Source organism: Salmo salar, chromosome ssa14 (genome assembly GCF_905237065.1).
Source record: "Salmo salar chromosome ssa14, Ssal_v3.1, whole genome shotgun sequence".
Classification (NCBI taxonomy): Eukaryota; Metazoa; Chordata; class Actinopteri; order Salmoniformes; family Salmonidae; genus Salmo; species Salmo salar.
In genome coordinates, this window is record NC_059455.1 from 25,761,679 (window position 1) to 25,788,903 (window position 27,225).

General features: G+C 41.7%; 1 protein-coding gene across 1 annotated transcript; it reads left to right on the top strand.

The window, feature by feature from the left end:
* Positions 1 to 1,450: 1,450 nt before the first annotated feature.
* LOC106569285 (aryl hydrocarbon receptor repressor-like) lies at positions 1,451 to 26,806 on the top strand. The gene is made up of 8 exons (XM_014140471.2): positions 1,451 to 1,512; positions 2,730 to 2,911; positions 20,369 to 20,502; positions 21,575 to 21,664; positions 23,255 to 23,390; positions 23,718 to 23,851; positions 24,117 to 24,319; positions 24,674 to 26,806. Exons 1-8 carry the CDS (start codon positions 1,451 to 1,453, stop codon positions 25,719 to 25,721), a joined length of 1,989 nt encoding a protein of 662 aa, XP_013995946.2. The 3' UTR covers positions 25,722 to 26,806.
* The last annotated feature ends 419 nt before the right edge of the window (positions 26,807 to 27,225 follow it).

Sequence of the window (27,225 nt, forward strand, 5' to 3'; positions counted from 1 at the left end):
ATATTAGCATTTTTATTATTAATTGCCATTGGTTCTAAAGAAGTATTAGTACGAAATTCTCTTGTTATTGATGACAGAATATTATACCCTGAATAACATTATTTTTGTATATTTTCTTAAGGAAGGATTTGTCTTATTAAGAACCCATTGAGCCTAATTCTGGGTACATTCATGCAGAGTTTAGGCATAATTCTACTGTCCCCCTCGTTTGATCTCGACTATGCAATACATTGAATAGACTTTAGCATATCCTAGATGCACGCACACACACTATTTTAAGAAGTTATCTTTAACAGAAGTTCGTTTACATTGGCTACAATAGCAGTAGCCCATACATAGACTCTATATCTCCGTTAGTACATTCTTGGGCTACAGTAGCGCATCCAATGACAATTTTGACATTTATTCCAGAAAAATTGGCTACTCACCCTGTATTTAATTCGGTGTCTTGTACCGTCCTCTACATAGGAAAGTGAAGTTACATTTTTATTTTATGTGAGAACATGAGAATGTTGGCTATTGTCCTTCCGGAAAATTGCTGCGGCTCTTTCCATTCCTCTCCCTTTCCAAACGTCAAAATGAATGCTAATGGTGGATATAACCTACATTAATACTATTTCGTTTGTAAATGAACGTATGCCATTATATGTAAATATGAAATAATATCCATAATAAGAGACCCTCGCTCACTGGCTTAGGCTCTGAGAAGTGCGAAACTGCTTGTGGGTCCCAGTCCTGAAGAGCATCCCGGAGAGTTGCGTGCGAAGGGCATGCCAGGTCATTGGGATGAATCCGCCACCTGAAATAGCCTACGTGGAATTTAACGCCACCCAATCGGGTATATAACATCAACCACATCCCTGACAAGAAGACCGCCGACTGATAAAGCACATTTACTGAGAGCTGTATTGTATGCAATAGTTTAGTTTAAAAAAAAAAAACTTTATTCACAAATTGTACATTTACGGGGCTCTAGACGGTTGATGACTGCCTATTAACTTGGATTTGCAAATTGATTGGAACAGCCTTTAGGTGAGTTGTTACATTTGAATACAATATGTAAGCTAGTAGATGTGTTAACTTCACTATTTTATCAGCAAAGGTAATTTCACTTGAATCGATGGTTTACTATGCCTGCGCTTAGGCTACTACACATTACACTTTTCAACGCTATTATGCCATTGGTCCCGAAATGTAAACAAAGGTACGCAGGTTGATGCGTGTATTGTGAAATAACGGGATGCTAAATTCGTTTTTTCATTGTGGCACAACTTGCCGTTGTTTATTGTGATAGATGAATGAATAAATATTAAACACTAATCAGTATTGTAGCTTGAAGGGGACTTGTAGAATTATATTTTAATTGTCGACCTCTTTATCGTAATATGCCCTTTGTGTAAGTGTTGTCTTCGTGAGACCGGTAATGTATTCATGTTAATTGACTCAGATGATGATTCCACCTGGGGACTGCTTATATGCCGGGAGGAAGAGAAGGAAGCCTATCCAAAAACAGTTGAGTACCACTACCAGATATTGTCACTTATGTATTGAATGTTTTATTTTATTTGATAAATTAAATCATCATTGACCTATCTTATCAAGCTATATCATTGGAATAATGCAACCATATTTCTCATCTGTTGCACACTACTGATCATGAATGAATGATTCTAATTGACATGTGCAAAAGTGGTGCAAAAGTGACTTGTTACATTCAATAATATATTTTTTTTAAATGTATTTATCTAGGCAAGTCAGTTAAGAACAAATTGTTATTTCCAATGATGGCCTACCAGAAGGCAAAAGGCCTCCTGTGGGGATGGGGGCTGGGATAAAAAAAATATATAATAAAAATATAGGACATAACACACATCACAACAAGAGATACCACAACACTACATAAAGAGAGACCTAAGACGACGACATGGCATGGCAGCAACACATGACAACACAATAGTAGTCATGAGTTCTTAGAATCAACCTATTTGATTTTAGTAGTTCATCTCACATGAAATGCATACCTGTTGATTACATGTGCAAACTAAAATATATTCTACAATGACAACCTTGTTCATAGTCTGGCATTGATAGATATTCCACACATTTGTAAATTAATTGACCAAAATAATTTATGTTCAAACATAAGCTACAATTTAAACAGAGCATCAAACCCAAAAGCATTCATTGTTATATTGTGTTTATTTCCAAGGGTATTTGGTTACACTTTGAATTGTGGTGCTAATACCATGTATTTACATTGTTATTACATTGGCGAGTAAGATTTGGTACAGTACACCTATTATACCAGTTTATTTGATATAGTTCATTTTCAACTGTGAGCATTTGTCTCTTCAGCATTATCCTGTTGAAGGACCTGCAAGCTACAGCTACAGAGATTTCCCCTCTTCATTATTTAGTCATTATTGTTTTGTTTACTTTTTACTCAAGGAATGTACTGTTTCTCAGACCCCACAGACCACCCCTGACCTTTCTCAAAATATCCCCTTAGACATGATACAGGTTCCAATAACAATTGATTAATATACCAGAGGAGACCAAATGGGATTGAAATGTCATTAATGCATGCTTGCTTATTGAATAAACCAGTCATCATTGGGGCAATAGCACTGTATTTTTGGCCTCAGGAGATTGATCTAATACTTCCTAGATTGTTACTTTTTCATAACATCAATTAACCTTGCTAAATTATTTGGCTCTATATCCGACAGAAAACAGACAGCGGCCAGCCAGAAGACCAACCCATCTAAGAGGCACCGTGACCGTCTGAATGCAGAGCTGGACCGGCTGGCCAGTCTCCTACCCTTCACCCCAGACATCATCTCCAAACTGGACAAGCTCTCAGTGCTGCGTCTCAGCGTCAGCTACCTCCGGGTCAAAAGCTTCTTTCAAGGTACGGACAGCACAGCGTCCCTATGTGGTGCAGTTGCACCCTATACAGTCTCTCGTGACAGCAGTTACACCTTATCGTGACAGCGAGCATGTGGGATTTGCCCCTGAATGCTAAGATTACAACTTATAGTGTAGTATGAAAATGATTTATTTTTACTGCAGGAACTGTTGTATATTAGATGTCACACTATATGGTGCACTAGTATACATTCTATATCATATGCATACAGTACTGTGCAATTCATTATCACAACCTTACAAAGTTTATTTGTTTTTATAATGAAAATATTGGTTTATACACTTGAGGTGCATCACATCCACTGTGCTGCCACACTTATTTTACCCTAGTGCTGCTTCCCTGCCATGAAGCTATAATTCTGTTAACATTATTAATGAGAACATTTAGACAACATTTTAGACAACATTGAGACAGCTGAAAGAATGTTATTTATCATACATGGATCAAAGTAGAAGGCTGGTATGAATCATCAGGCTGGGTGTAACACATTCAGACAGCTAGATAGATAAGAGCTGAAGTTTCTGAAGTAGTGCTGAACTAGGTTCAACATGTGCTCTACTGTTTATCTCATGGACCGCTACAGCAGGCAAGACATCACGAGCCTATTGATGTTTTCACCACGCACACTCCTACCTCTCTCCTACTTTTCTACGTATTTGACAAGGTTTATTACGTTGAGAAAAATGAAAATGGAAAACATGACCAAACAGAGATTTTACCCATGCATGACACCACTGTGGCACCCTTGATCATTCAACCAGTTTGTAATGGATCTACGTGCCTGGTAGCCTATATGAACTATTGCAATATACTTATTTATATGTTGGTTAAATGTACCTTATTTTTTTCTGTGTCATTTCCAGTCCCTTCTGTAATTAAATATGGTAGGTCAAGGTGGTGTTGCAACATGTGTTAAGTTAATTTGATTATCTGATTCAGAACAGGTTTTGACTCAAATGGACACATGTCAAATGAGGTGTCAGCCATCAGCTATTTATGTCTTCTTTGCAATATACTGTACATCTTTATAGCTTTGAATTGCATCAAAGGCAAAGCTCAAACTGGAGGTAGCTTACCTGTTTTGAATAACGAAAAGGATAGATATGCTTTCTAATGAAGGAAATTAGTAGCTCTGCTCTTTTCACTACTATCAGTAGCTACAAACTTAAAGTAATTGTATTGTCCAATTGAAATCTCCCATCTACAGTTACAGCACAACAGAAAACAAATATTAAAGCATTTTCCTTCATTAGAGATGTAATGAGCTTGTCTCTTTCTGTGGGTATCTTTGCATGAATAGTCTCACGTCAATAATTGCGTAGATTGGCACTGCACAACGAAAGGCGTGAGTGGCAGACCCCAAACCACCAAATATTTTGTTCCAACAAGGGCAAGCTGAGAGCACAGCATGCAGCAGAGCGAAATCCTTTGTTTTCCCAACACTATTGTTGGACTGTTGTCGGGCACAATTACGCTCAAATTTGATCACCCAGAACTTAACTCCCCGAGTTGATCACCAAGTCTGATTTTTTGACCCCTGGATAAGACTAAACGAAGCACTACAAATATTGGTTAAGATTTGACCCTCAAACACAAGAATATATTCCAGTTTCAACAGGTGGTTGTTTTTTATAGGTCTTCAGCACCCTACAAACCTTCAAGTTTAGAGCAGATGTTATTTACAACTACAGGCAATGAGACAATGCTGTAGCTGTTACACCACTAACACAGGATGTGTGCCAGAACTGTGGTTTTCTTGTTTTTCAGTCATCTCTCATTTTGTGTGCTATTTGCTAAGTACATTTGTGAATAATCTGATGACGTATCTCATTCAGCTGACACAGTGTATGAGTAAGGAGGATCGATGCTGTTCTTTTAAAGGATACTGTATAAGGATATTTTATAAACTGGCTGGTTTGAGCCCTGACTGCTGATTGGCTGACAGCCGTGGTATATCAGACCGTATTCCACGGGAATGATGAAACATTTATTTTTATTGCTCAAATTACGTTAGTAACCAGTTTATAATAGCAATAAGGCACCTCGGGGATTTGTGTTATATGGCTATATAACCCTCCCCCCCAGGCCTTATTGCTTAAATATATGCAATTTAGCAGACACTTTGATCCAAAGCGACTTAGTCATGTGTGCATACATTTTTATGTATGGGTGTTCCCAGCGGGAATCGTAAGTCCCATGCTCTTCCGACATAGCCACACAGGAGCATAATAACGCTGTAAACCCCTATGGCCTTATGAATGGGTGTGCAGTACAAGTTGTGCCATGTACTGTTCCTCCTTTTTGTCAGCGGCTGTGGTTCCCCTTGCCAGGTTCCGTTCATCAGGCCCATTTAGATATCACGCACTCTTGTACGGTCTTCACTGCTGATCGCAATAAGCTCACAGAGTGGTTAATAGGATTGAGGCATGCACTTCACTTCATTGCATTGAGCTCAATTATAAAAGGGCAGGTAAAGTGATGGGGTGGCAGGTAGCCTAGCGGTTAAGAGCATTGGGCCAGTAGCCGAAAGGTCACTGGTTTGAATCCCTGAGCATGGGATGTGCCCTTGCGCATGGCACCTTAACATAAATGCTCCTGTAAGTCGTTCCGGATAAGAGCGCCTGCTAAATGACTAAAACTTCAATATAAAACGATAGAACTAATACAAACTACACGGCTCACTATGGTTTGAGGTACGTGTCCTTACAGGTAGGATCACAGTGTCAATGGTAAATAATACCATGGTTCTGATACTGCCTGTTGCACATTCATCATGAAAAGGCTTCTCTTTGAAGTGATCAGACAAGAATAGGATGTGATGTATTCATAAGAATCCCCAAAAGTCCATAGAAATCATGTCATTTTCCATGCTGCCTGTTCCTAAAGTGTTACCTGAAGCTTAATGTGTGCTGAGCGTCTTGTCAGCGCCAGCTAACTTGCCTGTTTGATTTCTATGAGCCGACATGACAGTGTATTTCTGTGGAATACAGAGTAACGGAGGAAAAGATCATGAAAGATATTAGGAAGCTGTGATGTGCTCCAGCACATGAGGGAGTAATTGTGCACTAGTGAAAGTGTCAGGGAAGGCATAGTCAGATCAGAGAGTTAATGAATGCTCCACTTTCTCCCGAGTGCATCGCGTGACTGCTCCCCGGCAAGGCCCGGGGCCGCCCTCAGGGCTCATTGTAATGCACAAGAAAGAAAGGTATGTATCAAGTGCACTATGCCACAATGTTGGGTTTTATAGATCAGATTTGCTTGGTCGGAATCTTGATGACTTCACATGACACGAGGAGGAGGCTGTGTGTGAATATGAATGCTGGATTTCAAATGTGATTATTTTCTGATTTTGTTTATGATCTATCACGTATTGTAAACACAATTTGAATTAGTTATAATCAAATCAAATAATAATTATATACTGTACCTAAAATGTTGAATCAGAGCCGACTTTCAGGGAATTATATCCCAGATGTGGCCAAATTAAGTAATTAAAATGAAGCTAATCCGAGCTAATGTATTTGAGACGCTGCCAGGTGAGTGGATTTGACCACGTGAAAGCAAGAGAGGTAGACTGGGTAATCGTCCATAACCTTTAAATGCTCTTCTGGAAACGCACTGTATGTACAGAGTGATTGTCTTCATAGGGAAATGCAGAAAAGGTTCTAGGGTTGATTTAATGACATTGAAAGTGATGAGTGACAAAGGTTTTGAAATGTTATACAGTTGGTACAAAGAGAGGCAAATTATGATGTACCATTGAGAAAGCATTACTTTAATGTAAAACCTTTTGGTGTAAGTATTGTAAATTCTTTGAATTGTGCTGTTTCACAGTGCAGTCTGGCTACAGTTCCATATTTCCCATTCCAGTTACATGCAGTGTTTATCATCAAGGGGCTAAAATGGACACAGTAAACAGAAGAGGTCTTGAGTTCTCCCATCTCCATGTTTACTGGGTGCTTTGAGTATAATTTTGAAATTGGCCCTCGGAGGGCAGAGTGTTACACTGCTGTTCGGCAGCTGCAAAACCTTCTCTGGCAGATTTCCTTCAGCTTGCGTGCAGAACGGGGAAATTCCAGTTCCCCCTTGTTTCTAGTCATCATGTTTGAATAGACTGTTTTTCAATAAGGATCAGAAACATTCCTTCCAATGGATCCAAGCAATTAACTCCTGATTCTAATACGGGCCAGGATAATTTACAATCATATAGATTTTCTCATCCCATTTGTTATTACACTTAATCCAGAAAGCTATTGTTCCCTTCATTTGTTTTTAGAAAAAGGGTACAATTAATTTAGCTTGTTCTGTTTGTACCACATCATAATTACTATCATTAAAAACGATTGATCTCATTCTTTACAGATGTCATATGATATCATATAGTATGTACAGTATGTTTGATCCAGTGAATGTCTTTTTTGTATGCTTACTGCTTTTCACTGATATTCAGTCACCAGATTATCGGTTAAAGTGTTCAATCAGCTCAAAGGCGACGTTCACGGAGCGAAAATATATACTGATTTATCTGCACGCAATAGCGTGAGGTAGTGACCCCAATATGTCATAAGGCAGGGGAACTACTCTTGGTCTTATTGCACAGAGACTGCAGTGCTAACTGATTTGGCACAAGCCCTTTTTGTCTAAACTGTGATTTTTAACGTGACATCAGATCATAAAAAACATTCCATCAACTTAATCTCTAATCTCACTCTTTTAAAAAGCATTTTCACCACTGATATTGTGATGCAATTTGGCATGATAACAATGACAGCTGCAAGACAACAAATGTGTTAATGGGGTCCCGTGTGGCTCAGTTGGTAGAGCATGGTGTTTGCAACGCCAGGGTTGTGGGTTCGTTTCCCACGGGGGACCAGTACGGAGAAAAAAAAAGATAAAAAAATGTATGAAATGTATGCATTCATTACTGTAAGTCGCTCTGGATAAGAGCGTCTGCTAAATGACTAAAATGTAAAATGTTAATGGAAACAGACAAATAGACAAATGTTCAAAAGTGAAGATGACAGGGGTTGATAATCTGTAATAGCATACAGTAGTAGCATACATTACCATCTTCAGGGCTTCTAGTGCTACAACGGACATGCTTTTCTACAACAACAAATCCAACTGCTTTTCGGACTAGTCACTCTACCACTTGTCACTTCATATAAAACACTATTGACTCAAGAATGTAATCTCTGATCCCCCCACAAAGGCTATTGTCACCAAATTATTTTCATGTGAACTCGCACTCCAAGCTTTGTCTATAGCAGCACCGTCGTTGATCATCAATGCACTAGACACGATCTCATGGCACAACATAGCTAGCACACACAGCCCTGGTCACGCAGGTCCATAAGAAAAGACAGACTGTTTATTAATGATCCCCCCTCTCTTTTAATCTAGGGGTTAGAACTAAGACGATAGCTAAACCTTTCACCAGCTCTGGCGCCCTCGTGAGACAGACGCACAATTGCTTCCATCAGCTTGAGTGTCACTTTGGCCTGTAACCTAATTGGTGTTGGAAGAGCTACCATTACTAGGGATACGTTGTCCATCTGCAGACTGCAGGACAGCACCATATGTATAGACGTGAACAAACCCCTGAAAACTGAAAGATAAGATCTCGGACTGGGGATTAGTGGTCTAAAGAGGGTTTAGGCAGTAACAATTGAGTTGAATTAATTTGTTAATGAAGCTTTTAAATTAGGCAGGCATATTATTTCATAGGATGTAGTTTCAACATGGCTGTGAAAGTAAGTAGTCTTATTTAGATTTCAGATTTCGCTCCTCAAGTAACTTTACTGATGTTTATATAGGCTACTCTTTATTTTGGAGATTTGTTTATTGATTTAACCTTTTATTTAACTATCCAAGTCAGTTAAGAACAAATTCTTATTTACAATGATGGCCAAATCCTAACCCGGATGACGCTGGGCCAATTGTGCACCACCCTATGGGACTCCAAATCAATGTTGTAGTACAGCCTGGAATTGAACCAGGGTCTGTAGTGACGCCTCTAGCACTGAGGTGCAGTGCTTTAGACCGCTGCGCCACTTTTCTTGAGATTCCCAGTGATTTATCCTCTCCTCTGCAGCTTATTTATCCTCTCCTCTGCACCTTACACTGACCCTCTGAAGACTTGCATTACTGTAGTAGCTACTCACAGTAATGTCAATCAGCAAGGGTGAAATGTTGCAGGTTGACATTTATTGGGATGAGTCTAGTCCTGTAGGCAGAACTGAGTGATTTCCGCTATATGGGCCAGCTGCAAAGTCAAAATTGGATATATTGTAAAAATGAAGGAAAAAAAATGTAAGGTTATGTTTAGGTTTAAAATCCGATTTTACAACTTTGTGTCTGTGCCAGCTAGTGACCACTGCAGAGCTGCCTCCAGAACAAGATTCATGACGAAAGACACTAACCTACAAATCAGTCCTAGAAATGAAAACCTACTCCCTGCCTCTCATCTAGTTCACCTCACAAAACCCAGTGAAAAAAAAATACAAGTACAAGAGGTGAAAATGTTTGCTCTTAGAGCAATTGAGGAGGAAAACCGCACCGTGTTAGTAACAGTAGAGCCCTCCTGAAACAGGTAAGTACTGTAACTACTTGTGACTGAGGAAGGACTTTTAGCCTCTTAGGAAATCGGCACACTGTCTCTTTAAGAGGCTCTTCGTGTAGTAGTGGTGTAGTTAAGCTCACCAGCCGAGCTGTTGCGTGACTGCAGCAGACTGGGTTCTGACCTCAGAAACGGTTATGAAAACGATCTGTAGATCAGTGCAACGAGTAGAAGACCAGCTCTGCAGAAATGAGTGACCCTTATTGCCTTTACAGCACTACAGAGAGACCAGGACATATGTTTTTACAGATGTTAAGATTGATTCACATACCCAGTCTAGAGGTGGTATGGAGCAGGAAGCTCCATTGACTTCAATGTGAGTTATTATACTGTACCTTCCCTATAAGCTTTCTATGACATTTATAGCGTAGTTAAGTCAGAGTTTAGAAGGTTGATATATTTATTTGGTGTCCTTGATGTCATTATTTCGTATACGTATTACCCCTCCATAGCCACCCAGACCTTTGTGCTTTGTGTAGTACTGCTGTATACATGCTCCAAGCCAATGAAATTAAAGAATTAAAGGCTCTGGTCTGAATGCATTAGTCATGGCATTGCTTATGCTTGGCAGCTGCATATTCCTCTTGTCTCATTCACTTCTCTACCTCATTACTCTACTGGCAGATGTGTTTTAGAGAGAAATGCTCGTGGGTAATTGTTATTAGCCTACATTTGCTGGTTTGTATGACAATCTTTTGAGATAAATCTTGCTGTTTTATACTTACAACTGGGTCTGACAAGACAGTGTGACAAGGTCAATTGAATGGTATTAGTCAATATGCGGAGGGAGAAATCCTGTGTATTCTGCACCAGGATCAGGGAACTCCCGTTATACATGGGACACCACTCTGACATGTTTGCAAAGGTAGCCCCATTACCACCAGACAAAATGGCGATTAGGCACAGTATCTGTATTGGCTGGCAATGACAATGAAAGGTACACATTGCTACAGTATATTAGTAGAACACTGCTTCTATGGTATTATGTAAAGGGTTGTTTATTCTACATGGACCTGTTCCTACATTTGAAAGTTAGCAAAACACTTAGTTTAGAATATCTACATAAATTCAACAATTACATTTTGCTCATATTAATCTGTAGGCTATTGACCTATTCAAAGATCATTTGCTGTCATTTGATTGCTGTTTTGTTTCATATTGTGTTTGATTGTTGCGTTGCTGTAATCAGGGCACCCTTGTGAATAAGACCCTGGTATCAATGAGAGTGTCAAATTTGGTTAACACAAAATGTAATGGCTTATTTGCTGCGTGTGGCCTATTTGATCAAATAGATGTTTCATAATGCTTAAGTTGTTACAAGTGTACTGAATGCCCCCACCTGATCTTGCCTCCTCCCGGTATAGCTAGGGCTTTTTAGTCTCAAACACCCGTGACCTTTGAATGCGTTGGGGGCGATGAAACAACAGAGCCCTACTCAATGAAGGGACGCAAAGTGGAGCTTGGCAAAAGGGGGCATGATTTGTTGACATTATTGTAATCCACACCCATCCTTAACTTACTCGTTGTGACGCACTGAGATTCTAAACTCTGTTTTAGACAAGTCTGACTTCATACCAAAATTATTTTATTTATACTTTTTGGTCAATTTTGATACTAGAATAAAGGTTTCTGACTCAAATCGATGCCACATAAGCCATTTTCAAGAGATTAGTTGGTTTCAGGGGCAGTCGCTCTTTAAAGGTCAGTGGGTTTATGTTGGATTTGATTAAATGCCCAGTGCAGTCAACAATGTGATTTTCCTGTGATTTATATACACTGAGTGTACAAAACATTAGGAACACCTATTTCTATGACATAAATTGATTAGGTGAAAGCTATGATCCTTTAGTGATATCACCTGTTAAATCCACTTCAATCAGTTTAGATGAAGGGAAGGAGACCGGTTAAATAAGGATTTTTAAGCCTTGAGACAATTTAGTCATGGATTGTGTATGTGTGCCATTCAGAGGGTGAATGGGCAAGACAAAAAATGTTTGTGCCTTTGAACGGGATTTGGTAGTAGGTGCCAGGTGTACCAGTTTTTGTGTCAAGAAATGCAACACTGCTGTTTTTTTTTCACTCAACAGAGGTTGGAATAATATTGTGAAAATTATGATAAAGCCCTTTTAGATAAGAGCTGTTTGAAAAGACTGCCTGAAATTATAGCCTGTTTGGGTGGGATGGAGATTTGGGCTGCCTGGTGACATCACCAGTTAGTTCAGTTTCCCCCTCCCCACTCAGACCACTTCCAGACAGTCCAAACAAAATTGCTTGAAAAACTGTTTTAGTTTCTTTTTGACAATTTTAATTGAAAACAATCACAGTAAGGTACTTACCCAGGAATTATTTCATGTTGAGGTAAAAACTGCTGCATTGGACCTTTAATGCAAGGTGGGACAAACACATTCTACTCCACCACGGCTTGGTTTTTTGTGTGCTCAGTTTTATTTTGCATGCAGGCAACCATACAGAACATCACATAAACCAAGATTGGTATTAAGATTATTTTCGGCTCTTCTTTATGACTCCCATGATGTCACTTGGCTTTTATGCAATCTGCTCTATGGCTAAATTGCTGTCTCTCAAACATAAAACCTATAACAATGGCATTATAAATAGTTAATGGAACAACTACGAGGGCCTGCTGGCCTGGAATTCTGAAGACTGATTTGGAAAGTGGAATGGAATTGAGGGTATATAATTTGGGTAATTGTACTCATAGTTGGTTGGCTATAGCTCAAAATCTGATTACATAAGCAAATGAGATCGCTAATAGTTCCAAAACCTACAAAGGCATTATTTTGGGAGTAGGTGTCCGTTGCTCTCCTTGACTCATTGTCAGTGGATTAAAATGATTGCCTTGAATCCAGAATTGAGAGTTTTTTCCCCCTTCAAAGGTTGGAGGTAAAGAGTTATGATGGTCAATGTTAGTCCAATCACCATGGTTCCTGAGATTGGTTTGTAATTCTCATGTTTTTAATATTACAAAAATATGTTTTATAAAAAGATCATGAACCAGAGCATTTGGCAGTCTTTCCATTCCCGCCGACACCATTTCCCCTGCATAAACACACATCTGGTTGTAAATTTAACGTTGACTGTCTGTCAGGGGAGTGTCTGGGTTTGGCTGAGGAGCGTCGCTGGGGGCTCTTGGCTGGGGAGCGTCGCTGGGGGCTCTTGGCTGAGGAGCGTCGCTGGGGGCTCTTGGCTGGGGAGCGTCGCTGGGGGCTCCTGGCTGGGGAGCGTCGCTGGGGGCTCCTGGCTGGGGAGCGTCGCTGGGGGCTCCTGGCTGGGGAGCGTCGCTGGGGGCTCCTGGCTGGGGAGCGTCGCTGGGGGCTCCTGACTGGGGAGCGTCGCTGGGGGCCACGGGCTGAGGAGCGTCGCTGGAGGTCCGATGCGTGGGACTGGCATAGGTGGCGCCAGACTGGTAACACGCACCTCAGGTCGAGTGCGGGGAGCAGGCACAGGACGTACTGGGCTATGGAGGCGCACTGGAGGGACAGTGCGAGGAGCAGGAATCGATCTCACCGGACTGGGGAGACGCACTAAGGGCCGAGTGCTCACTGCAGGCACTGGCTGTACCGGGTTATGGATGCGCACTGAAAGGAGAGTGCGAGGAGCAGGCACAGGACATACTGGACTATGGAGGTGCACTGGAGGGAGAGTGTGAGGAGCAGGCACAGGACGTACTGGGCCGCGGATGCGCACTGGAGGTCTGGAGCGTATGGCTTGCACAACCCGCCTTGGCTGGATGCTCAACTCAGCTCGACAACTGCAGGGTGCGGGCACAGATTGCACCGGCCTGTGAATGCGCCCTAACAACACAGTGTGCATCACCGCACAACACGGTGCCTGCCCTGTCACTTGCTCTCCACAGTAAGCACAGGGAGTTGGCTCAGGTCTCCACCCTGACTCTGCCAAACTTCCCATGTGCCCCCCCAAAAAGTTTTTGGGAATGCCTCTCGTGCTTCCTTCGTTGCCTTGCCTGTTGATCTCGTCGCTGTATTTCCCTCGCTGCTTCCACCTGTTCCCATGGGAGGCGATCCATTCCGGCCTGGATTTCCTCCCACGTCCAGGATCCTTTTCCCTCCAGTATGTCCTCCCATGTCCACGACTCCCACTGCTCCATTCCACGCTGCTTGGTCCTTTGTTGGTGGGTTATTCTGTCATGGATGTTTGAAGGAGCGGACCAAAATGCAGCGTGTTCGTAGTTCCACATCATTTATTAAACGTGAAACTGAATGCAATACACTTAAATACTTGAAAACGTAAAAACAACAAACCATGACGCAGAGATGACAACACACTACTCAAAAGGTAATAACCCACAAACAACAATGAGAAAAACCCCTACTTAAATATGATCTCTAATCAGAGGCAATGAGGATCAGCTGCCTCCAATTAGAGATCAACCCCAAACAATCCCAACATAGAAATAGAAAACTAAAACTTAAACATAGAAATAGAAAACACAGAACAACCCAAAACACCCCCTGTCACGCCCTGCCCTACTCTACTATAGAAAATGACATCTTACTTGGGTCAGGACGTGACAATGTGTATTTGGAACCAACCTTTTTCTGTGGGGAAAAATATTATTTTCAACCACAAATTCAGATACTGTTGAAATTAACAATGAACTATGCAACTCTTCAGTTCAGCGACATTACTTAGTGGTCCTCTTTGAGTATTTTTACAATAACCTGTAGGAATTTTATTTGACAGTTGCTGAACTGTCCTCACTATTACAACAACGGCTCTATAACTGAAAACATTCTTGTTGTATTTTACTCTTTATTTAAAAAGATGCAGCATTTGGATGTGCAGCATGCCCCTATAGTAACGAAGCTTGGTTTATGGAACTTTTGTTTTCATTTGTTCCGTGGCAATGCGTGAAGTAGCAGACATCTGCTTTCCTTTTAGACGACAGATTTCAAGATTCTCTCCACCGTGTTTTTCCAGTCAAGCACTGAAAGCTGCACTGGCTCCAGTCAGTGGATTGCGTGTAAATTACAGTATGTATATGTGTGTGTATATGAGCCATTGTCTGCTGTGAAATTCTCCCCATTTGGGCTCGGAAACACAGCACAGGCGTTGAGTGTCATGAGGGTGACAGATTAAAACGTCTGAACACTGTTGGGTCTGTCACACCGCAGGCTTTTAACCTGAAGTCTTCAGGCCTCATTGACCCTGTCAGGGCCTGTTGTGGAGTGATGCTGCACACCACAGAAAAGTGTTGGGATGTTACTGAAAGAGAGCACGCTCAGAGCCAGGCGGGAGGAGAGCAGGAGCGGGAGCCGCCAGAACCCCCCTCACGCAATGCCTGGGATTCCGTGCAGGTGAAGGATTTACACAGCACGCTTTGGGAATCCCACAGCTTCACACTCTCTTCCCCTCCTTTTACCTCCTAATTCCCTGCTCTGTTATTTTCTGTTCCCCTCCCCATTCTTGATAGGAAGTATTTACTCAGCTGACACAAAACAGGTGAAATCACACCCACACATTCTTCTGTTTCTCTCACACTGGTACAGCAGAGGCAATAGTCATGCAATGATGTGGCTTGCTATCTCTTTTTTTTTCTTCACTCTCTATTTCTTTCCTCTTTGACTTATTCCCATAGAACAAAACACTTTTGAGTTTCCAAATCCCCTATTCTTATATCACCAGGTAGCTTTGAGTTATTATGGGGTGTTAGCTCAGGTCAGCAATGACATAGTTGAAGCTAGTGGGGAAGGGGTCCGTTGTGTGATGGTAGACAATAGGATTCCTCTGCTACTCAGCAAACCGCTCAGACAATCTTACAACCGCTTCAATGTTCATGTATAAAGGATGGTATTGTTTTTCAGACACAGTCAACGTGTCATCAAGTCCTGGCACAGAAACTGTGGGATCCAAGCGTGCTTTTAACATCTTTAAATGGGTTGTTTGTATTCTCATATTTTCTAGTTTGACCTCAACAGTTTCACCATGTTAACATTCAGCTGAATTAAGTCCGGTCCACTAATAACAATGCCTTCATTTTTATGGTCTGTGGACAATTTACTTTGTCCTCTTTTGTTTCTGGTGAGAGTCTGCCAGTATAGCAGCAGTGACCACCCCATGTCAATAGTCACCAGAGGGACATTTTGGCAACTAAGAGTACAACATCCAGCCATAGATATTGTACCTCTTAAGACTGTGTTAATATTGGAGCTTCCTAACACAAGTGCATCATTAGTTTTCCTGCTATTTCCTCCAAGGCAGCATCACATCAACATTAACATGGATGCTATTGCTAGCTACAGTCATTTGACTTACAGTACCCCTCAAAGGTTTGGACACTCCTACTCATTCAAGGGTTTTTCTTTATTTTGTATTATTTTCTACATCGTAGAATAACAGTGACGACATCAAAACTATGAAATAACACATATGTAATCATGTAGTAACCAAAAAAGGGTTAAACAAATCAAAATATATTTTATATTTGAGATTCATCAAAGTAGCCACCCTTTGCTTTGATGACAACTTTGCACACTCTTGGCATGCTCTTAACCAGCTTCATGAGGTAGTCACCTGGAATGTATTTCAATTAACAGGTGTGCCTTGTTAAAAGTTAATTTGTGGAATTGATTTCCTTCTTAATGCGTTTGAGGCAATCAGTTGTGTTGTGACAAGGTAGGGGTGGTATACAGAAGATAGCCATATTTGGTAAAATACGAAGTCCATATTATGGCAAGAACTGATCAAAAAACCAAAGAGAAATGACAGTCCATCATTACTTTAAGACATGAAGGTCAGTCAATCTGGAACATTTCAAGAACTTTGACCATTTCTAAAAGTGCAGTCGCAAAAACCATCAAGCGTTATGATGAAACTGGCTCTCATGAGGACCACCACAGGAAAGGAAGACCCAGAGTTATCTCTGCTGCAGAGGGTAAGTTCATTAGCGTTACCAGCCTCAGAAATTGCAGCCCAAATAAATGCTTCACAGAGTTCAAGTAACAGACACATCTCAACATCAGCTGTTCAGAGGAGACTGCGTGAATCAGGCCTTCATGGTCGAATTGCTGCAAAGAAACCACTGCTAAAGGACACCAATAAGAAGAAGAGACTTGCTTGCGCCAAGAAACATGAGCAATGGACATTAGACCAGTGGAAATCTGTCCTTTTGGTCTGATGAGTCCAAATTTGCGATTTTTGGTTCCAACCGCTGTCTCTTTGTGAGACGCAGAGTAGGTGAACGGATGATCTCTGCATGGACGAGGTGGTGTGATGGTGTGGGGGTGCTTTGCTGTTGACACTGATTTATTTAGAATTCAAGGCACACTTCACCAGCATGGCTACTGCAGCATTCTGCAATGATACGCTATCCCATCTGGTTTGCACTTAATGGGACTATCATTTGTTTTTCAACAGGACAATGACCCAACACATGGCCAGGCTGTGTAAAGGCTATTTAACCAAGAAGGAGAGTGATGGAGTGCTGCATCAGATGACCTGGCCTCCACAATCACCCGACCTCAACCCAATTGAGATGGTTTGGGATGAGTTGGACCGCAGAGTGAAGGAAAAGCAGCCAACATGTGCTCAGTATATGTGGGAACTCCTTCAATACTTTTGGAAAAGCATTCCAGGTGAAGCTGATTGAGAGAATGCCAAGAGTGTGCAAAGCTGTCATCAAGGCAAAGGGTGGCTACTTTGAAGAATCTCAAATATAAAATATATTTAGATTTGTTTAAGTAGATGTTTCCAAACTTTTGATTGGAACTGTATATGTCACGCTATTCTGAAGTCCTAAGCAGTGGTTGCCTGCCCGTGCCCACTCCCCACAGCCTGGGAGTGTTGGACAGAACAGATGGAATGGCTGGTGATGTGAGTGGTGGTAGGTAATTGTTGGCTTGCCACTTGCCACTGCTTGACTCCATCTCCAGTCGTTCATTCCTTCCCCTCCACAGCTACACATCCCTTCTTTCCTCTCTCTCTCCCTCCTCCTCTAGCAGGTGTATGCCTTTGCCTCTGCCTGATTGCTGGGTGGGTGGGATGTTCTGTGGCCTTTAAGGTGATCTGTAGTGGTGGTGGATGCTGGGATCCATTCAGCAGCAACCCCACCCCTCCTACCCCAACCCCCACGCACCACTCCCAGATTCCCCCTTCAGGCTTGCGTGATGAAAGCTGCCGTTTGTATTGATGATGGTGAGCCAAACCTCCAACTAGAGCACGTGATAATGAAATCATGCCCTGGATTAGCGTGCTGATTCGCCCTGCAACCGATCCCATGAGGAATCCTTGCGATGAGTCAGATTTCCATGGACTGTGGAGGGAACATTCATTAGAAATACCGTGTCACAGGCAGACCGATGAAGTCAACTCTATCTGCTTGAATCACGCCATGAGACGAGCTATAGAGAGAATAAACTACGTGGAGTAGAGGGAATAGCATCCAGGCGATTCAATGTCACAGTCAATTTGGGTGTACTTTCAAAAGCTTCAGTCTCCTGATGAAGAGTGATTGGTGCTGTGATGTGGTTATGAACCAGAGCCACTTTAGTGGATTCCATTGTAAATACATCAGTGTATTAAGAACTAGCGAGCACACCATGTACTCTTCCGTTGATGGTAATAGGTCCATTTTGGGCATACCTAGTTAACTAGTATGGCTCCTCTCCATCTCATGTAACAATGCGTGAGTGTACCTTTGACAAAGATCACTCTCTCCATATGATCCATTTGATCATACTTATTGTATACAGTCACATGCAGTGCTTAGTGTTCATCTCATACAAGCTGCTGAATAAAACATCTAGAACAGATCCAGTAGATACTCATCACAAGCCTCTGAAGGAAGAGTACAGTAAACGTGATTAAAGAACGAAACGTCATCTGAATGATTTATGCCTTGCCCTTGCTGTGACTGTGAGGACAACAGAAGCAAATATGAATGACTCATTGTGTGTTTGAGGGCAAGTGTATTAAAGGAAGCTTGTGTTTACATTTCACTGGATCAGCTGTGATTGAGGCGTAATGATCATTGACTGTAACAATGGCACTTCTCCCATTGAGTTCCTGTGGTCAGTTCAAGCAGTTTGTCTGAATGTGGAAATGTCAAACCAGTGGTAATCTAACTGGACATATTGTGCAAACAATTTTCTCTTGTTTTCACTGGTTCTTCCAGATGAGGCTCAGATGCTTTGTACTGTATGTGGTATCATTATCTTAGGAAGGACAAAGATGTGCGTGCTCTTCATCATTGCCCTTATGTAAGTTGTGACCTCTGTGTTGTAAGTGAGCATTAACATCCATTGTGAGTGGGAATGATATTGAATGTGCTTTCTATGAAACATACCAAGTTGTCAGTAGTAATTCCCAGCAAAGCATATGCTGGCTGTTTCCGACCAATAGGGAATGGCTGGAAGAGGAGTTGTTGGCACGATTGCGATTAATACTATTCTGGGTTTTTTCATATCATCCCCGGAGGTGTGTGTGTGTCTGCCACCAAGCGTGTGTGTGTTAGCTCATGTTCGTGCATGTGTTTGTGGGTGTCTCCATTAGCTCACTCCTAAAAGTGGAAATAATACAATTGATAGAGTGCATTTCCATGTTATCCATGCTTTCACCAATGCAGTTGTCATGGCATGCAGTATAGGCTGTTGATGCTAAAAGGTATATCAACATAAGGACATGATGTTTGTACAATTCCATATGGAATAATGCCATGGATTTCCCGCAGTCTTAGTTATTACCTTGACAGCGTATGTTTGTATGTGATACTATACATATAAATGTAACTGCATGCATTATTTATCCCATCTACTAGGTATGTTGTTTCAGTTGCATTGTGGGCCTTATGTTTAGGCAGAGAATTCTGTGAAAGTTAGGTGTCATCAATATTTAACCGCTGTAGGTATTATGAAATTCTTTGTAGGCTAATATAGCTTGCCACCTTACATGCAATGGCTTGAACAGGCGCCAGACCACTGTTAGGGATATGGAGGAGATTGACAGACGTTTTAGTTGCGTGACAGTGTCACCTCAGCCAGCCAGCTCCTACTCCCTTGCTTTTTCTCTCCCCCTCTCTCTCTATCCATTTCTCCCTTCCTCCCTCTGGTGATCCTGACTTGGATTTCCTGGTTTAGTCATGGAGGGGGCAGCCAGGGAGCCAGGAGGGTGGGAATACGCTAATAAGGTGGCTCGGGGCCAATTTCCCGCCCATTTTCCTCCCCGACCCCCTCGTGCCGCTGGTGAATATACTGTATCTTTGTGCTGTGAACACACAAAGGCTGTCAGACAGCAGGGACTCTCACACGCACTCTGGCCACAGTCACTTCTGCTCTGTGCTCTCCCTCCCTGGCCAACCGGAAGATGCCACAGCACAGGGAAGCAGCAGAGCGGACCAGGAGCAGGGGCAGCCTGGTACTGTACTGCCTCTCTCTCCTCTGTGGTTCCCAGGGAGACAGGTGTAAACACTGCCTCTCTCTGGACACAGAATGTAGGAGCCACACACCATTTAATCATAGCTTGAAGAAAAAGGGAGATGGGAAATGATGCTGTAAAAAAGTTAAATACTTCATCAACTGAAAATATGAACCCTTTAGGAACATGTCACCACAGTGTGTGTGTGTACTGTACTGCCTCTCTCTCACTCTCTGTGTGTGCATCTTGCAGTAATGAGTTCATATCAGTATGAATTGAAATCTGAATTGTGAGAATTGTTCTTTTGGAATGGAGAATGTTACCTTTTAAATGTACCCTAATCGACCGATTACTTATCATACACTCCACATCTACAGTAGTAAACCTGTTAGTCCCTTGAAAGTTTTGTCTTTTTTTCTCACATCCAGCCATCCAGGAGAAGCCATGCAGAAAGCACATCATGGAGCCACCTGTGAACCACCAAGATACCAGGAAAGAGAGCCTGTCCATGGGGACCCCGGGGACCAGCAGCAGCATGGTGGAGAGTGACCTCTTACTGGAGGTGAGACAGAGTGGAGCAGAAGTGTCAGGTTGTGGTTTGTCCTCCCAAGAGATCACCGATGAGAGTACTGATACGGCTGGAAAACAGAAAGGAATGGGACATCGTAGTCTTGTGCCCAATTGGTGAAAGACTAACAAACCATAAATACAACATGCTCATTAAACAGAATTAAAAGCAGTCTGCCCTGACTGTGTTTTTTCTTAAAAGACACAATAAATAAAATTGTTGAATGAAAAAGGACACAAAGTTGAATTTAGCCACATTGATTATTTGAGGTTCAGAACATGTCTTGATGATATCGTGGCACAAAAGTGGAGCTGCTTGGATGATGAGTAAGACCAACCCTCAGCCCTCCCTGTCTCTGAATACCCCTCCTCCCCAAACCTCCGCCCTCCCCGAACTCCTGCCCTCCCCTCCCACAATAGCGTGACACCAAAGCAGCCGACCATGATGCTGCTGAATGAAGATGGTGACACGGTTAGGTCAGTATCACACCAGAGAGTGGGAAAAGAGGGCCCAGCTGACCTGGGCTGACTTGAATTAGACCGGAGGTGACAGGGCCTGCCAAGGAGCAGGCCAGAGTCACGACAATGTCAAACACAACAGCTCCAGCACCAGCCAACACATGGAAGTCAATGAGGAACTCTGTGTGTTGTTTCCTCCCGTTCTCCCCGTTTTTCTCTTCCAATCAGGAGGCATGAAGAGAATATTTTGTATGTTTCATTCCGATATCCATTCATTATCGGAAATAGTGATGTTTTATCAAAAACATGTATCAACAAACTACTCATCAATCAAGTGCAACTGAAGTTCGTCCCCTGTGTGTTCTTAGTACATACATACAGTATGAATGACATTTATTATTTAAGTTTTAAGGCAAACAAAATGTTGACTTTGGTAATACTGAAAGTTTTGGAAAAGTATAAGAAATACAGAAGACAAATATACAGAACATTTTCTGATTCAATTAAGAGGTGATATCCTGAATTCATGCTCAGGCATTTAACATTACTGTTAATGCCGTTGTGTTGTGTATTAATTAACATGTGGGCCTGCCTCTTGTCTCTTCTAGTCCCTGACTGGGTTTGCTTTGGTGGTGAGTACAGACGGGTTGATCTTCTACACCTCCACCTCCATTGTTGACTACTTGGGCTTTCATCAGGTATGTTTCAATCACACCTTGTATTCTCAAAGTCATGATAAATCAGAATTCACTTTGTTATTGAGGGTCAATGATCAATCAAGCTGTAATAAAGGTAGTTGAAATACAGTACCATTGTACAAGCCTTTCATAGAAAATGACATTCTGTGGAAACGTTATACAGCCTTGTAAACTGTTTTATAGTAAACCACCAACAAAAGAAAACAAAACAAAATGTACATAGAATTGTTTTTTAATACAAGGCCATGCCCTTTTAGTAATTAAATGAAACAAAACAGATATCAAACTGTGGTTGTATAAAAGATTCATATGACCATCCATGTCAAAAGTTGAAAATAGCCAATTGCGTAGTTCACTGGAGTTTAACAACTATTTTTTTGTTCTAGAAGCAAACAGAGTTGGAACTTTTCCATTTAATTTACTTTGCAAGTTTGTAACTGAATAGCTTTCTATTAGGCCTAATTAAAGCTGGGGTTTTAAGATGGGAAGGAGACTAAAGAGACAGTTGATCGTTCCTCTGATGGGAATTGAGATGGTGTTGCTGTGTGTTCAACAAACGGGGTGCTTCACAGGGCAAGTGTTCAAAGCGTTGCATGCAAAAGAAGCGGATATTATGGGAAGGTTGAATATTTTAGTGTTAGTCTGTCGTTTTATGAACAGAGGGTATAGCTGAGATGGAAAAAAGAGAGGAATTACGAGTGTGGGGTTGCAGGGTTTTTCATCAGGATAGTGTTGCGTCTGTCCTCGTGCAAGCAGCTCTGGTGTCACGCAAAGCACAAACAAGGCAGTGAGGAGGGCCGCCCATCATCCCACCGACTGAGGAGAGGGGAGGCCGGTATCTATATTATACATGCAAACTGCAGGGAGTCATAACTCATTACTCACCGATTCAACTGTTGTCACCAATTACCCTGCTGTGATACACATTGTATACAAGTCATTACTTAATGCTTTCACTATTTACTCCTCAGTTTTATTGATTTAAGTCATAATTTATAGATCTTTGACTGGCAAACAGTTAAACAAAGCAGTTTGAAATGTTTCAATCACACCTTGTATTCTCAAAGTCATGATAAATCAGAATTCACTTTGTTATTGAGGGTCATAATTTATAATAATGATGATAGCACAGTTACAAAATCTTTATACATTCTGACTTTCCGTTTCACATCTAAGCTTTTCTTCTACAAAAACAATTATTTGGAAAAAAAAGTTTATGCCATGTTTAGAATCAAGATCTCCCACATAGAGGGAGGGATGCTGATTGAACCGAGTCAGTCACAGAAGGTCCTCCCTCCCTCCCACACCCTCCTGGTCAGCGGTGGGAAACCGAAAAACCGAAGCGTTAAGTTCTCAGTGGGCTCACTGCAGGCTGACACTTGCGGTGTCTGTCTAGAAACCTCCATGGCGTCTGACCATAGATGTGTTTCACCCGACCGTGACACAGGTTAAGTGGGGAGGTCAATGCGTTGACCAAACACAATGGACGGGTAACTGTGGGGTTTAATTGGTTGGAGGGCTGAATGTTTGATGACTCGTTTCTCCTCCGTTCCTCCCCGTCTCCTCCCCTCTGCCTCTTCTCCTCCGTAGACGGATGTGATGCACCAGAATGTTTTTGATTATATCCATGTGGAGGAGCGGCAGGAGTTCAGAAGACAACTCCACTGGGCCATGAACCCCGGGACCCAGGGGGCCTCCCTGGACCAGCACTCAGCCACAGGAACTGGTGTGTAGATCATTACTATCAACAGAACCTTTGTCACTCTGTGGAACTGCTAAAGGATGCAGGAAAGCCCCTCATCATCACATGCAACTTGTCATTTACATTAGTTTCCATTCATGACCATTTTGTAGAGGGACAAAGGGATTAGTACATTAGTTGCTGTATACAAGACACAGAAAGAAAGAAAGGATACTGTATTTTATTTGTAATTTGCAATACTATCTTAAAACCCCTCACTGTAATATTGGTGGTTAGAAGACCAAAACAAATTTAAAGTAGGGCATTTATTACATAGGTTGTACTAACAGAAATGCTGTGGCTGTCCTGTAGGTGATGACTTTGTGATGAGCAGTCTCTTCCACGCCCAGGAGCCTGATGGTGTTCCTCTAGAGCGCACCTCCTTCCTCACTCGCTGTTTCATTTCCCGTGTCCGTTGCTTGCTGGACAGCACCTCAGGCTTCCTGGTGAGTGAGTACCTCGGCTCACACAAGTACCTGACAATATCGTTTTACAAACGGCATTAACCGTTATGCTCCACACAGTATGAAGTCAGTTCTGATTTGTGGGCGTTCTATTCAGTAATGTATGTGCACTTTCTCCTTGGGGGTCTAGGTTAGGTTACTGTTACTGTGAAGCACAAATACTGTGAAGATATCTGTTGACATAAAAAGGGCTTTATAGTTCACTTTGATTGATTGATTGATTAGTTGATTGATGAATGTTTGGCAGAGCATGCAGTTCCAGGGCAGCCTGAAGTTCCTGCAGGGCCAGAAGAAGAAGACAGACTCTGGGGAGCTGCTGCCCCCCCAGCTAGCCCTGTTCTGTGTGGCCGTGCCCCTCATGATGCCCTTCATCACAGAGCTGAAGATGAAGAGCATGACGATCAGGAACAAGAATAAGGGCCCCGTCATCCCCACACCAGATAAGCACAGGTAAGCAGTACTGTGGGAGTGGTGAGCATGGGGAGAGCTGAGCAGTGAGCATTCTTTTTTAAATACTGTGTGTCTGTCTATATCATGGTTTTACTAAACACTTTTTGAAGGAGCCAGCCATGTACACCCTTTAGTTTACAATCAATTTACAATTTAAGACACAGGTTTATTACAGCATCAGTTTCAGAATCCAATCACTAGGTATGCAGAATTCAGGCAAATTACTACTTCATACTGTAAATGTACACAACTAAAAGATTATATGATGCATAAATGACCATGGATATATTTTCCTTAGCCATTTTCCTAAATAAGGGAATGCTGTCTGTAATATCTTTGTTTGTGTTCCCACAGTGACAAAAGGCATCGCTCCACCAGAGGTTCATGTGACAGCAGTGACTTACTGCTTCTGAATTGGTCCAGCAGCTCAACCAGAGATCCCTGCCACTACACCCCATGGACACCCCTCTCCAAAGACGGCATCAGGTATAGGAACAATGGTTACTACACCCAGGAGGAGCCCATCAACTTCTGCCTGTCTTCCATGGGTGGTGGGCCCAAAGCTCAGAGCGTGAATCATCCATGGAACATCGGCACCGGGCCCACCATAAGAAAGGACCCCAGCAGCAGCTACATACCAGGCAGACAAAGCCAGTACAACAACCTGGGGAAGTCTGGAGCTTACAGGATGTCTCCAGGATATCATGCTAAAAGACAGGATGCCTCTCAGAACAAACTGTATGGAGGCCTCCACAGCCCAGAAGTGGAGAGCTTCTGTGAGGACGGCATGAAGGCAGACAACAACTACATTGGCGGCCATCTTGACTGTTACAATGGCATGGTGTTGCCTGAGACAGCCATAAAGACAGAGCAGGATTCTGACTCTGAGAACGGTTGCAACATCTACAGCATGCCCCACAACGGAGCCTGGGTGGGGAACGAGAAGCGCTACAGCATGGGCTACTCAGAAGAACCACAGGTGAAGTCAGAGGCTGACTACTACGACCAATACACCACCTGCCAAAGGAACAAGTCCAGCATGAGCCCAACGCTCAACGGATACCACAAATACTTATATCCAGTGGGGAGCAGGGCTCAGAAGGATCATAGGATACCTCACTCAGACCCTCTGTGTAGCAGTCAGGGAGCAAACTGTATGGACAGCAATGTATATGGGAATGGTACTGTGGAGCATAAAGGCTACATGCAGCAAGACAACAAACTGAACTACAAGTTCAGGAATCATCTGGTCCACTCTATAAAGAGGGAACCCATGGACTCACCTCCTTGGTCTGACAATGGACATGACATTAGACAAATACCCCTGCAGAGAAATATGATTCACAACTGTGCATTGACTGATATTGTACACAAACCAAACCCATATATCTACATGCAATGAGGTCAATGGAAAATCTCATAAACCATCTGGGCACCACCTTGCTTCTTTATTGTATTGATGCATAATATGGCAGGGTGGGTAGTTATTTATACTCAACTCAGGTAATCAACAGTGTTACAAAGCGAAAATATATGGACGCAAGGAGAAGTGTTTTTATAAGGACTTTGTACATAAGACACACAAGATAAATATAACTTTTTTCAGATTTACAGTACCAGTCAAAAGTTTGGACACCTACTAATTCCAGGGTTTTTCTTTCTTTTTTACATTGTAGAATAATAGTGAGGACATCAAAACTATGAAAGAACACATATGGAATCATGTAGTAACCAAAAAAGTGTTAAACAAATCAAAATAGATTTTAGATTTTAGATTCTTCAAAGTAGCCACCCTTTGCCTTGATGACAGCTTTGCACACTCTTGGCATTCTCTCAACCAGCTTCATGAGGTAGTCACCTGGATTGCATTTCAATTAACAGGTGTTGCTTGTTAAAAGTGAATTTAATTAATTATTCTTTGATAGGTTGAATTCATGTATTATTTTAACAGTGAGTTTGTCATTTGTGTTTTAAAGACAGTGTTATAAATCGAGATTTAACAAAGCGTCACTTAACAGCTATTTACACAGATTAATGTCTAAGATGGTATTTGAACATAATAATGTCCAAATGTATTGCACAGCAATACTGTTAATTTATGTTCGTGGTCCATTGTTATGTTTTTGTAAAATTGTAGTACATTCAAAAGAAATGTTAGGAACTGTAGTTCTGTTTTATGAAGCCAATGTTTTATTATATTTTGAAAAGATTGAAAAAAATACAGTATGTTAAATTATGACATGTTCCCTTACATATTCCCTAGCTGCACAGCTGCAAAATTTATACAGCATTCCATTATGCCGTTTTTAAAATAAATAAAAAATCTGTAAATTAATTTATTTCTTTCAAAACTATTCTACAAATTGTAATAATTTAATTGCAGACTTGTTTCTAAACAACTTTTGGTAACACTTTTTATTGTGTATTTTTTATTACTGGTCTGAAAATTGACCAGCCCTTCTGGCATTTGCCCAGATGGCCAGTCCAACCGACATGAGTGTAACAATAAAAGATTTGTAGTGATACAGTGTAACAATGAATAAATACAACAGCCTACTTGTTGCACTGTAGGCTACATTTTTCAGGAAGGATTACAGTCATACACATGTTTCAGATATCAATTAAATTCAATAGGCATCTAACATAGAATATTACGCTATTTGGCACAATATCATAAAACGGATAATACTCTTATTTGAACACTGAAAACAATATTGTTCTCAGTGTTAAAATAAACGAAATAGTATCATCTGTTTTATAATTTCATTGTGCCAAAAAAATAAAAATTGTATGTTAGACGCCTATTGAATTTAATCGATGCTGGATGCCGGTCTAGAAAGCGATGCTATTTATTATGAGAATGTGTCTGCAAATAAACTCTTTGCATTTAGTGCTTAGTACAGTTG

What these genes read in the sequence shown, in the direction of transcription:
- LOC106569285 (XM_014140471.2), top strand. Translation starts at nt 1,451, where the DNA reads ATGATTCCACCTGGGGACTGCTTATATGCCGGGAGGAAGAGAAGGAAG. An exon ending in AGGAAGCCTATCCAAAAACA is followed by an intron (nt 1,513 to 2,729) that starts GTTGAGTACCAC and finishes TATATCCGACAG; the next exon opens with AAAACAGACAGCGGCCAGCC. An exon ending in AGAGTGACCTCTTACTGGAG is followed by an intron (nt 20,503 to 21,574) that starts GTGAGACAGAGT and finishes TGTCTCTTCTAG; the next exon opens with TCCCTGACTGGGTTTGCTTT.